Raw genomic sequence first — 13,884 nt, 5'->3', positions numbered from 1 at the left:
GTCCATTACAAGATGGCAGATAAACAAGTTCTTTTTAAAAATGGATCTGGCATTTACCACCAGCAACTCAACTTGATGTTATAATCAGGATTTAAGCTATACCCAGAAGTGGGGATCAACAGATTGTCAGTCTCCTTTCTTGCAAAATATTGTGCTGAGGCTGAGAAAGGAAAGGCAGTATCTCTAAATACAATCAACAGATCTTATTATAGGCTTATCTAACAAACCAAAATGTAGTCCCTTATGCAAACATTAAGAGAAAAAAGAGATTCAAAATCTTCAAAGAAGCGCTATTTTAATGAACTCTCTTTAATAAAGGAAGGCTGGAGGGTTCTTATCTTAGTTCTTAAAATTCTGCACTCTAACTCCTAATTATTGGCATTAAAGCTAATTAACGAACATCTATGTGAATCTTGATTCCTTTACTGTACTATGCAGTTATGGTGCTTGAAAGTTTTCCTTGAACAGTAAAGCTAGTATTTCCTGCCACATATTCCTTGGCCCATTAAAACTGGGGTTCATCTGATCACTATCTCCTAATGCAGTTCAGATATTCATTACTCACATTTGGAAGCCAGCAATGTAGCTAATATCCCAATCAACCTTATACCACTTATCACAAAATGTATATCATCTAACTAGCAACTGACAAAAAGATCTCATATGACATCTAGAGAAGGTAGTAAATCTTCTTACTATGACATAAGGAGCCAGAATCCCTTCCACTCCACTTTTCATTCTCTCACTACAAATGGGAGCTACCCAAGTCACCCTGTCTTATATCTAGAGGTTAGCTACATACATTATACCAGCAGGCATCCACAGGATATTCAACTGAATAGAGCAATACTATTTTACAGAGTGAAGAATATGACTTTGACAAAATATAGAAAAATCATTAACTGCGCAAAGAGGAATGAAACATTTAATATATTATTCTAGCTTTTTGAATGAACAGAGCTAATTGACTCTACAATGGTGCAGGGCTAAAAAGTGTTCATTAATTCTGATTAAATTAATTTAGAGCAAGATCTTTTTCTTGTTTTTATTGATTTGGTATAAAGTATATTTTTTTCAGACAATCCAGAGCTTTCCCCCCTTTTTCTAGAGAAACAGATAATCAGAAACAGATTCTTAACGTTTTCTTGAAATCTAAAGAAACACTGACTCTCAACAAATACCGCAAAGTTCATTTATTTGACCTTGTCTACAGAATACCCATCAAAGAAGTAGAGTTGTTTTAAAAGAATTTTCCCAAGGTTTTATAAAACATTTGATACTGTATACAGTATCTAACTTTAGGAAATTTTTGACAATGATTCATATGACCTTATCACTTGTAGAGACACCGTATATTGAAAATCTCTCATTATTGTACTACCTATTGGCAATATTTGTTCATCAGAAGTGTTTCACACATGCACACACAAAGGAATATCCACATATTGATTGTTTAGCTATCCAATGAGGATGATTAGAAAGTATGCTTGTTTGATAGTTTGGTAAAAGTAGGGATGAATTTTTTATCTACCTATTTATGTACTCCCTAGTTACATTAAAGAACGTCACGGCTTGTGGGTGAGTTAATTAGAACTTATTCAGGCTTGCATTAGGAGGCTAAGCAGATTTGGTTGGATGTCCTTGGGAGACAGATGTGTGGTTTTTTTCCCCTGCTCTTCCTGTACTACAGCAATCCGCTTTTTTACAAATGATTAAAAAGTAAGACATGGCTCTAATTGATCCTTATAACAGAATTCCTCTACTTATTGATTTCCATTTTGTACTGAGCAATACATATTCCAACTATTACAGACAAAGCAGATAGGTTTTGCTGGTTTCTCTGTTTAATGAACCACATGAAAGCAATCACTCTTAAAATGCAGTATCAAACAAACAACTTATCCTATTTGCCTTTTGTTGCTTACTCCTAACTAGCTACATCTCATTGCAGCCCATAAATGTAAAATAATATTAGAGTATATTCTACAGAATGATTGTTTTTAATCTTACCTTTTATTTTATGTTATAGGCCCCTCTAATCTGTTATGACTTTGAGCAGTTTACAGAATCCAACAATAAAAAGCAGAGGTCAGAACAAGGGAAAGAGATTGTCAAATGAGAAAGCTGAAAGGAAGAAAACAAACAATTCAAAAGTCCAAAACATCACAGAAAGGGGCCATCACACATTCCAATCTAGCGCCAAGAGACAGAGCTAGCATTAAAGGGCTTATTTAAATAATATCAGACCTTTCAGGACAAGAAAAGCTTGTTCAAATAGACAGAGTTTATTCAGATTCCCTTTAGGTTTCCACAGAGCTTCAGGTGTTTTTAAATAAAGTACATAAAAGAGAGCAGGGCTTATGACTGCCATATTCATTATTTTAGCCCCTTCCACCTGATACCGCTAAAGAGGTTTTAATTTTACTTCTAGATTAGCAAGAATCATATAAAACAAGTAAATATTTCTCATCAAATACTCTTTAATTAGCATCCCATTGATATGCCACAAAACTCATTCCTTAATATACATGTCAATTGACTTTCAATCTCTTCCTGGTGCACACAAGGTCTAGTCACTGAAATTAATAAGCAAACAAATCACAAACACCTAATAGCTTGTTACTACTACTAAAAATAGAATGTGGTTTGTGACCCTTATGTGTGTGTCAGTGTCTACTTATTTTGTTGTAATTTTCCATCTTTTTCTTTGACTATGCCTGCCAGGTTTAAGGTGACATGCAGCAGTTTCAGTTCACTGCTTTAGAATCTTCTCAGTTCAATCCTGGTATCCTCAATACCTATTCCCAGCAGGTAAATGGCACTTCCTGCTGTTCCCCTCTGTGACCTCAATATCCAATTCCTGTTCTCTTTCATTGCTTCAAAGCTGGAATAATGCCTCTGTGTACAGGTAATGCTGTGCAACCTCTCATCACTATACAAGTTAGCCCAGAACTCTTTTGAGAAAGGGCTACTTTGTACAATGCAAGGTCTGGAGATTCTCCCTCTGACTCCTTTGCTTCATTCTTTGCCATTTTTATTGACAGGATTATTTTGTGGATTGTTGAACTACACTTTCCTCAATGGGGTGACACTGGTGCTATAATCTGGAAAGTTTTCTAATGCTTGTGAGAAAGGTGGGGGAAAAATGTGGTCCTTTGTTTCTTTCCAAACTTGATGGATCTTTACAGATATTCTTTCTTGTTTTCTTTTTGTTTTTTTTTTAATTCAGAGAGAAAAAGAAGGCTAAATCTTTAATAAAAACTCAGTACAGAGTACAGAAATCTAACATCATCATTTCTGATTATTGGCTTAAGTTTTTAACATTTTAATATCAGTTTCAACACCGGTCCAAACATTCTATCCAAAGGCACTGCAATCTTCTTTTCTTTCTTTCTTTTTTTTAAGAGAAAAACTATCCCCAAACTACGGAAACAGCTGGAAGACAAACCCCACCACCCTTCTTGAATAAATTCCTACCAATCTATCATCTGCTGAATTTCTGGTAACCTTTTTCAAGAATAACTTTCTCTTAAAACGGAACGCGAATGAGGCAACGTACACTATGTATGACTGCAGATTCTGGGATTAAAATGGAAGGTCAGGAGGGATATTTTTGTCCTGCCGTCTCTGGCTGGTCTTTTTGTTTCTCTTCCTTTAAGTCTTTAAATCCCAGTTTTTCCAGTGGCTCCTTGGCCATAAGTTCTCTCTCCATTCGGCATTCTAGATATTCTTTGGACTCCTGTCTGCACAATCCGTTCTCAAAGTGATTTGCCTGCAGACACTTCATGAATTTTTCTTTGAAAAGCGTACATTCGCCGAAATGATCCAAGGGGAAGGAGCCCTTGTCCGGCGGCCTCGGCTTGAAGCTTTTCGCCCCAAAAACCATGCTGGACATGATGGAAGCGGACGAACCGACGGGCCAGGCCCGCCACCACTGTTACAATAGCGGTCTTTCCCCATTCTTTCTTGTTTTCTTTAGTGGTGTTATTCTGCAGAGCATTTCCTTACCACTGCTCATCAACATTTCACAATATGATTAAGTAGAAAGAACAAACAGAAGCAAACAATGCTGACTTAGGCATTTGTTCTACTGCATGGGCAAATGCAAGCATTAGTGCAAAGCAATTGATTTCTACATCTGGCAATTGAGAGATTGTCTTTGCATCTCAGATAGCATTCACAAACTGATGCACTCCAGAGACACTGAAGTCTAATTCCCATCACCACCCAACATAATCAATATTTCTCCTGGAACGATGGAATCCATAGTCATACACATCTGGGAATGTCATATTGGGGGAAATGATAAAAGTACATATATAACAAAAATGTTATTTCAACATCGATAGAGAATAAGAAAGGATGATGATGCAGACATTTCAGTTTCTGCAAATTTAAGTCCGTTAGAATTTTGGGTTGTAATAACCAATTTTCACATTGTTTCAAAAAATGTGTGAGTGTATGGCAACACTTAAAAAAACATTACAGATAGGTCTGCAGATGATTTTCTGTTGATTTCTAAGCAGAAGACTAACACTGTACAAATAATAGTTCTGGTGGATGCCTTTCTGCCTGTTCATTCAGTAATGCAACCAGCTGATTCCATCCTTAAGAAACTGGGAATATCTATGGCAGCGCACACAGCCTTGGAGATATTTGCATTTTCTCCAATTAGCAGGAAATGGGTAGAGAGATAGGTCTCTGTGTGTTTGCACATATGTTAATATATATGGTTATGCATATACTGTAAATACAGAAGAAATATGACAGATACCAACATGTGGGAGCTATACAGTATCATTTTCTTTTATCCTTAATATGAGGCAAAACTTAGAGAATGTCTCATTTTTACTAAATAATGTGAAAATTGACAAAACTACAGTGCTGTTATCCAAATCTTAAAATTATATCTGTTTGAATCAATTAACTCTAACAATGAAAAAAAACATAGATAAGGATGTGAGTTCCCCTTATTTTCTTACCCCACCACCATTATATACAAATATTTCAAAATGAATTACTTGCTTTAGCTTCATTTTTCAAATTAACAGAAATATAATTTCCCTGGTGGAAATATAAAAACTACAAAGGTTGCCGATTTTCTGTTGTGTTTGCACTCACAAAGTAATTCCACTTCTATTTCTATTATATTGTTCTGTCTTCCTATGTCTGACCCATTTGGAAGATTATTTTTTTAAAAAAGATTGTGTTGCTTGATTGACTGTCATTTAAAGGAAATAACTGTGATATTTCTGCTATGAACATTTATCCAGACACTTTTCAAATATACATTGTCCCAAGCTATTTTTTTCTGATACATTATTCTGTAGGTCTAAATAGTGTCCAAGAAATGATAACATAATCGACACTGAGACCACCAGAAAACATAACACATGCTTTTGCAGTTTCAGTGCAAAATCACATTATACTATTATGTATTAATAGCACTATGAAAATTTTCATAGATTACACCCATATTTGGCCCCTATCACACACACACACACACACACACACACACACACACACACACACACACACAAAACCTGGTAATAATTTTTGGCCTGCAATATGTCTATGATTTTATTTCATGTCCAACTCATGAGTGACCCAGTCTTAATTCATTACTACCTATACCAGCATTAACATAGTATTTTCTCCTTTATTCTGACATCATGTGAACACAGCCTTGAGACAAGTAAAATCTATTAGGGTTAGCCACCCATTGTCATAAAGAGAAATCAGTGACTAAGGCAGTAAGGTAAGGATAGTGATCAATTTGGGGAAAGCAGAAAAAAAATCCATTGTATCTTATACTGAGTTTTTTCTAGTAAAAAAAAGTTCAAAAATTCCAAAGCTACCTATGAGTACCTTTCTTTCACTTTCTTTCTTTAATCAGTTGATGAAATTATAGATGCATCCAAGGCTTTCCTGAACCCTTACTTCAGTTGTTGACTTTATTTTTGGCATATTAGAAATTATGTACGGTCAATCAGGAACCGTGTGAATACCAGGATACACATGCAGTGACCACACTGAAACCATACCTAAAAATAGGATATATTTTTTTTCTGAATGAACATGCAAAGCACCAACTCCCCTTGTCAGTTTAAGGGCAGCAGGAATGGAGAATAATGCATCTCCACTACAGTTGGCGAAAATATGATTCTACCACTGGCCACAAAACAATATACTGTATGGGGGTGGGGTATTGTCTCACATTTACTTGATAAACAATCCAAATATTTATAACACTAAATATGGACATAGTAATTTGATTCATTTTCATTCAAGGCAAGAAGGACTGGACAACATTTTTTGGCTTCCTGAAAAACATTTAGTGATTATGATAGATCCCTTTCAAACTGAACACAAATATAATTTCAGAATGACTATATCACATAGGAATCTTGAAAAATATGAAATTAACTTTTAATGACTGTAATGTATTTAATCGCATGTTTCCAAGATGCTATATAAGTTGAACAGGGCCAAATGCATTGATGGATTCCACTTGCCCTGAAACCGCTTTTCCATTGTGGTAATGTCCTGCTTAAACCTTTCATCATTTTCACCTAGATTTCAGGAAAGGAGTCCAAGTGTGAATGTAGAAAATAAACCTTCAGTTATATGTTGGACTTCATGGTCTTGTGTTCTGTAAGAAGTTTGTCAACCAGATGAATGTAGTTTGATGTTTTGTACCTGCCAATAAAATTCTCAATGACATTCTTGAATGTTTTCCAGATGAGTTCCTTTGGCCCCACTAACAGATCTTCAAACTGCTTGTTACTGATGATGTATCTGATCTGTGGTCCAAACAATTAATACTTTCCTTAAACTTGGCATCAGTTATTCTTGGAAATTATAATATTTTTATCCACCTATCAAGTCTTTATAAAGGACCTGGAAGAGGAAGTTATTGTTTGAAGGTGTTAAAGGTATAATTGCAGGATGCAACTCTTCCAACGAAAGCTGCTTTTTGCAAACGATAATAATTTTGTCAATGCCAATGTTGTTCTAGTTGTTTTGGGATTTCCCAGAAAGCAACTACTACTATTTCTTTGCTTTTTTTTACCAGAATTATTAATTCAGCCAAGAACAGTGAAAAGGACAATTTAATATGTATCCAAAATATGCAATCTTGCCTGCTTATTCTTTTCCCAGAGTGGGAATTCAAACAGGTTCTTGTTCCTCCAATGTCTCAGCTGAGAGCACACCAACATGTATTGTAGCTTTGAAGCAACCTAGAACTAAGGAGAAATTTCCTGACAGTTAGAACAATTAATCAGTGGAACAACCTGCCTCCAGAAGTGGTGAATGCTCCAACACTGGAAGTTTTTAAGAAGAGACTGGACAGCCATTTGTCTGAAATGGTATAGGGTTTCCTGCCTTAGCAGGGGGTTGGACTAGATGACCTCCAAGGTCCCTTCCAAATTATTATTATTATTATTATTATTATTATTATTATTATTATTATTATTATTATTATTATTATTATTTATATAAACACCATAAAGAATGGGTATGTTTGAAAAAATGCATGTGTACTCTTTAAACATTTATTATCACAAAAACCACCTACAACTATAGATAGCAGGAACCTAAAGTTTATGTTACAGTACATTCTTACATTGCTTCAGGAAGTTCTTCCCTCCCCATTTTTTTGCAACCAGTCAGGAATAATAAACTTTAAGCAACAAAGAGGAATTTCAGCAAACTCATATTCCATTTCTTCTTACTGACGGTCCTTTACAAAGCTGGAGAGTAATAAATATAGCCTTCCTGGAGCTGTTAATTAGACATTTATTTAACTTTGTTGCTTTTTTAATGGCACACTGTTGTTGTTTGAAGCTTGCTGTCTATTATTTGTAATAAAAACCTTTGTCACTTTCATTGCCTCATTATTCTTAACAAACAATGCCTTTCACAGCGTTCTGTCCTCACCACCACCTCACAGGCTATGGCTCCAAGAGTTTCAAAGAGCAGCTGTTATCATTTTGTCTACTGAGTTTTTTGAGAAACTTCTGTCACAGATTCAAGCCCAGCAGGAGCTGCTGAATAAAATATCAACCTTTCAAAAGGGAATTAACAGAAAGAAGAAAAGAGGCTGGGAGGAGAAAGCAAGAGGCTGCCAAGGCCACCACTCCTTCCTTGATAGCTAGTAATTCAATAGAGGAAGAAGTCCTTAAGTGGTTTTGAGGCAACCAAGACAGTTGTCTGCACCTTGAAATAAGCCTAGGAAGAAGCTGTGGGCTTTATTTCCTAGGAAATATTGTAGAATTAAACTATTTAGTCTGCAGCTTTGATTTTGAGCTTTTCAGTAAAACTCTACTATCTACTTTGCAACAGCAGTGTGAAATGTTTGGGGAGGTTTCTTTTTTCTTTTCTTTTTTCTTCTCTTTTGTGTGTGTGTGTTCCTGCAGAAATTTCCTTTTTCTTCTGACAAAGCAAGTTACAACCAGTTGTTATGGAGGCCAGTAGGCAGAGGAGATACCATTTGCCCCACTATGTTTTTAATGGCTAAACAATTCAACAGCTGAAGTAAATTTTTCAAAGCAGTGTATCTTTTTATGATGAAAAGCATCAGCAGAGTGATCTATTTATTATAAGCTAGCAAAAAGAGTCAGCTATGGTTCACTGGAACCCAAAAAAAAAGTGATACAAAGAATTAAGCTTTATCAAAAAAATTCAGATAACTCCGTCACACCTCATACTCATAAAACTTAATGTTGAAATTCCCATTCACAACTAAAGAGAACAGCAGATAAATGTAAATGGTCATTTTAATTAAAGAATTTGCAACTGGGACACAGTTTTAGATGAAATGAAAATATCTTGTAGAAGCTGAACTTATGACTGTTGCCCTATCCCTGTTATTTGACCTTTCTGACAGGGATTCCTTATCTAACACTTAAAGTTGCCATTCATTTAAAAAATGTGTTTATAAGCTGTTTAGACCAATTTTTCTTGAAGGTGACCCCAAAGTATCCATGTCCTCTAGAACAGGTGTTCTCAAAACCCACATTTGCTCATGAGGCTTTTGATATAAGCACCAGCATTCTTTTCTTCACTGTTTATCCTTCCCTTATTTCCCATTATTTCTTTTTTTTAAAAGCAGTGTGAATTCCTTAGGAAGAAAGCCATCTTCCAGCCTGTAAAGTACTGAAATTGTTTGGGGCCAAGAAATCTAGGAAACCCCTTTCTCCCAGATGAAGCTAATTTATAGTTTAACATCTGCCACAGAGACTTTCTAGTATTTCTAAGATAAAGTCTAAGATGAGCACAATCTCTTTGAATTATCAAATGAAGCTAGAAGAATTTCAGGGAAAAGGATGGCAATAGATAGAGCAAGGATAGCACAAGTTTACCAGAAACTAAATATTTTTGATAGAGAAATCTGTAATCTGCTCAAGCTATGTACAGTTAAGAAAAAAAAAACTATGAATAAATGAAGCTAGAGAAATGACCTCTTGGCTCATGGCAACCTCTGACATTTTTAGAAGTGATATCTTTCAATAGCACAGCTTCTGTATGCATTTGAGATTTAATTATGGATATCATATTCTTTCCTTTTGCACCTATAGGGATATAAATTTAGGCTAGGCTAGATTGCTAATCAAGGCAGGGAAATGTTCCCATGCAATAAAACAGCCATTGTATATATTGCAAACTCTGCATAGATGAATTACTTAGAAAAACCACAGGATTTATCCCAGGTTTCCAAATGCTAGTCATGTCTAAGTACCATGAGAGCCAATATAATAATTCTGAGATGGTATACGCACTTTTGGACACTTCAGAAGAAATCAGAAAGTGGCTAGAAGCAAGGACAGCATTAAAAAATGGTTGGATCAAAAACTGACCAAAGCCTAAACACATGGCAGGAAAAATGTATAGGAAGCTACCTGAGTTATTTATTTAATTTATATCCCATCTTTATTTTTTCTTTATAAAAACCTCAAGCGGCAAAGTCATCCAGGTGACTTTCATGCCTAAGGTGGGACTAGTCCTCATAGCCTGGTCCCTTAACCATTATACCAAACTGGCTTGTATTGTAGAAAATTGTCGAGTGAAGAAAAGAAATGTGGAATAACATATTATTGGAGGATAGGATTAAACATTTAATCTCACAGTCATATAAAGAGACAGGTTAATAGGTATAGACTCTTTTTAATGGAACCATCTTAGAAACATTGTGGTTAACAAAAGGCCATGTAAATTAGAAACAGACATATTAGCAAATAGATCCAATTAGAACTTTGAACACTAGGTAATTATAGAAGGAAAACATGTTCTTGGTTTGGTCTTGTTCAATATTTTTCCAGGCCTAAAAGAACCAAATAACAGACAGCACTCCCTCTGTCTCTCGTTCTTCTGTAAAAAGTGGTATAGTTCAATAGGAACCTGCAAAAAAAAAAAACAAGACAGAAAGTTATCAACTTTCAAATTCTTATTAAGAATGCCTAGCTTCTTGCAATAAAAGAAATAATATTTTATGCACCATCACATAAACTTTAGCTACAAATATGCTCACCCTTTGCTCATGATTATTCACCTTGCCATCTTTTTGACCTACTTTTGTAAGATTCAGTTTGAAAGAGAACAAAATGCCATCTTGCCTGAAGAATAGTATTTAGATGACTCTCCACCAAAAAAAGATATAAGTATATTCAATGAAAAGATCCATTATGTTCATCAAGCATTCGTATTTCTAGTTGAACAGTCACTTTTCCCTTACCTCTCATTTCAGTATTGGATTGTGGTTTACCCGTCTGAAAATTTATTAGTCTTGTGGTTACTCATTTCCTTGGAATGCCTTCTAGGACTTTGACTCTCATGTATTCTCTTGGTTATTTGACAGAAGAAGCTAGCAGTCACTTGATTTATAATTGAAATCTCTCTGTGTGTGCATCTCTCTATATATATCTATATATCTATATAATCATCATCATCCCCATTTTAGCCATTGTCTATCGACTGTAGGATGAAAGCCTCTTCTGCATGTTTCCAACCAATACAGTCCTGAGCTTTCCTTTGCCAATTGGGCCTGCAATATTTGGTGATGTTGTCGATCCATCTTGTTTTAGGTCTCTTTTGTGGACACTTTTTACCAAGTGGAATCCATTCTATGACTGCCTTAGCCCACCTGCCATCTGTTCTTCTTGCTTTGTGACCAACCCATTTCTATTTCAATTATTTTACTGTATATTTCTGTCTTTAATTGATTTTGCTTTTCAGCTACATCTGAGCAATCAAAGTGGCCTTTTAATCAATTATCTGAAAAAAATATTTTTTTCAAGTTTCCATAACTTATCAACTATAGATAGACAAAAAAAGTCTTACAGTATTAATTCTCAGTAAAAATTCATTTGACTGATATAAACATTTCAGAAAAGCCTATCACATACTTAGCATGTTCAGTTTACTTTTCAATTAGCAGGTGTCTTGAGCAAGATAGTGCCAGGAGGTACCATCAACTTTAAGTTTAAAAAAGATTGTATTTGGTGCTAGGGAATTTCAACAAGTTTCCGTAGTATATTAAAAAGTTACTTTGATAGAAGAAGTAAAGAATAACACTGCCTCAAAACAAGTAAAAAATGGCAGTAAGAGCAATTGAACCTGGGGATAGCTGCTCAGCAACTTTATTCAGTTTTCCTCAAATTTACCTGCTAGAGCTGAATCAGGACTTGTAAATTATTGTAAAGAATTTATTCAGCATTTGGAGGATTAATCACTTGCATCCACTCAGAGCTGGATAGCAGATGAACTAGTCTTGTTGTGATAAGGGAGACATCAATAGTGGTTGCCACTGTTAACCCAAGAATGGCAGGTCATTAAGCAGAGACAATCCCAGGTAACAAGTGTGAAGAAGTGCCATAGGAGGGTTGGGGGAGGCCCAGCGCAGATCATACTGGAATTGGGGTGGTACTGCAGTATGGTGCAAGGCTGCAGCTGCCCCTGCTGCAGCCCATCTAGCAGCGTGGCCCAAATCTGTTCCGCCTTAGGAAAAGTCAGCCATGCAACCAAGCCAGAATTCCTAACAACTGCAGGAGCATTGCAACTCCCCTGATCCACCTATCTTCCATCTGATCTATGCCCTTTTGGCCATGTTGCACAGTGGTACTTGGTGCAATGCTGCTGGGGCTACAGCTGAAGTAGATGCTGGGCCTACAGCAGTCTGCACTCTTTGGAGACTGGCAGATGCCCCCTTCTTGCAAGACTTGGGAAAGACCAGCAGCTGGGACTTTGTACAGTGGTGCTGGGGTGGCTGGTGAAGTTGTGTGGCTTGAGACAGCATTTCTCAGTGTTAGCAGTGGTGCTGGGGGCAGAGACTGCTGAAGGACTAGGGACTCAACTTCAGCCCTTGTGCTGCTGCCAATTAATGCCATTGTACAGGGTGTCCAAAAAGCATAGATCAGGAGATAGGGGTGGGAGGATTTGCAGCACTCCTGCATTGTAGTTCAGACAGGGTACGAAGTGCCTGTCTGGGTGCAGTGGCTGTGAGTTCAAGCATGGGTCATAAGCCCACTTTTTTTTCAACACTGTTGTAAGTTTGAATGGTCTCTGAACGAATAGTCACAAGGCAAAGACTACCTGTATAGTTTCTTATGCTATTTCAAACTACCATTATTTTGCTTCCAACTATCATCTAATATGATGGTACTTAACTAGACTTCAGCATACTACAATCTATGCCTCTGGCGATTTGTCCTGCTAAGCTGTGATTAGAACATAAATTGCTTTGTCCTCAAGTTTGCATAATTCTCAGCCTCATGGCTACATTTGGTACAATAGGCAGTTATTTTGAAAAATACTAGCATTTATCTATATTGAACACCACTAGCATAAATCTCTTCTGTTCATGAAGTGCATATATTATGAGCTTACAGTCCAGTAAGTACATGCTGGAAAGCAAAGTCCATAAAACTGAATGTCCTAATAGTAACTTGTTGGTAGCAAAATGGAAACTGGGCCCCCAATATGGTTTCAATAACAACAAATTGAGTTTGGTAGTTGTTGTCTCTATATGGATACCTGCAAGAAGAAATGTTATTATAGGACAGATGGGTTCCAGTAGCTTTATATTCCAGACGTTTCTTCAAGGTATCATTTGTTCACTAAGACAGACCACTGCAGATGCTGCAAAGGTGTGTGGGCCAGCATTCATGAAGCATTAATACAAGAGTTGGGTCTGTTTATTGCAGAATCCACACTACAGATAACACAGGATCCCTTAGGAGGCTGACCACACAGTAATGTCTATTAGCATAATATTGAACAAAATGTTGATCTGCGGAGCTAATCAAATGTATTACATATTACTAAAGTAATGATACAACATAAGATATTTATTACTGTAACCCAACCAAAAATGCACAGTTGTCAACCAAGAAGGAAGGAGTAAGAAAGAAGATAAGAAAGAAGGTACTCAAATATACACCAGAGATGCAGTATTGATACTTAAGAAAGGAAGTACTAAAGGGTTCAGATGCCTGTACACCAATATACAGAATATGAAGAAAAATATAGTACCAGATGGATAAAAATTTGTTTAAGATGTTCAAACAAAAAGGGAGACGAAATTGCATTATATGTTAAGAATGACTACATCTTTGACTTTTTTTCAAATATTTCTTACCCTTTAACTTTGTACTTTTTTGACAATCAAAAAAGTTATATGTTAAACAAAATTCTGTCTTGCAAAAGAAAAAAGTGGCCCAACTTGTCCGAAGGTAAACTATGGGGAGCAGAAGAGAAATATTGATCAAAATAGGTAAAGAATTTATGCAAGAAACTTTAGTTGCTTTGAATTCAAGTCTCTTGGACCAGGTGGATTTTACCCCAGGGCATTAAAGTCATTTTAGAGCCATTGACTGAAATCTTTAA

The 13,884-nt window shown here is 36.1% G+C and overlaps 1 protein-coding gene across 1 annotated transcript; it reads right to left on the bottom strand.

Annotated features, from left to right (window-relative positions):
• Nucleotides 1-3,238: 3,238 nt before the first annotated feature.
• Nucleotides 3,239-3,953, bottom strand: LOC310639570 (cytochrome c oxidase assembly protein COX19-like). Its single transcript, XM_083361316.1, has one exon. It carries the CDS (start codon nt 3,893-3,895, stop codon nt 3,599-3,601), a length of 297 nt encoding a protein of 98 aa, XP_083217442.1. The 5' UTR covers nt 3,896-3,953; the 3' UTR covers nt 3,239-3,598.
• Nucleotides 3,954-13,884: the final 9,931 nt, after the last annotated feature.

The sequence above is a fragment of the Vipera ursinii genome (genome assembly GCF_947247035.1).
Source record: "Vipera ursinii genome assembly, chromosome: 4".
Classification (NCBI taxonomy): Eukaryota; Metazoa; Chordata; class Lepidosauria; order Squamata; family Viperidae; genus Vipera; species Vipera ursinii.
This window is presented reverse-complemented; position numbering and strand designations above follow the sequence as displayed.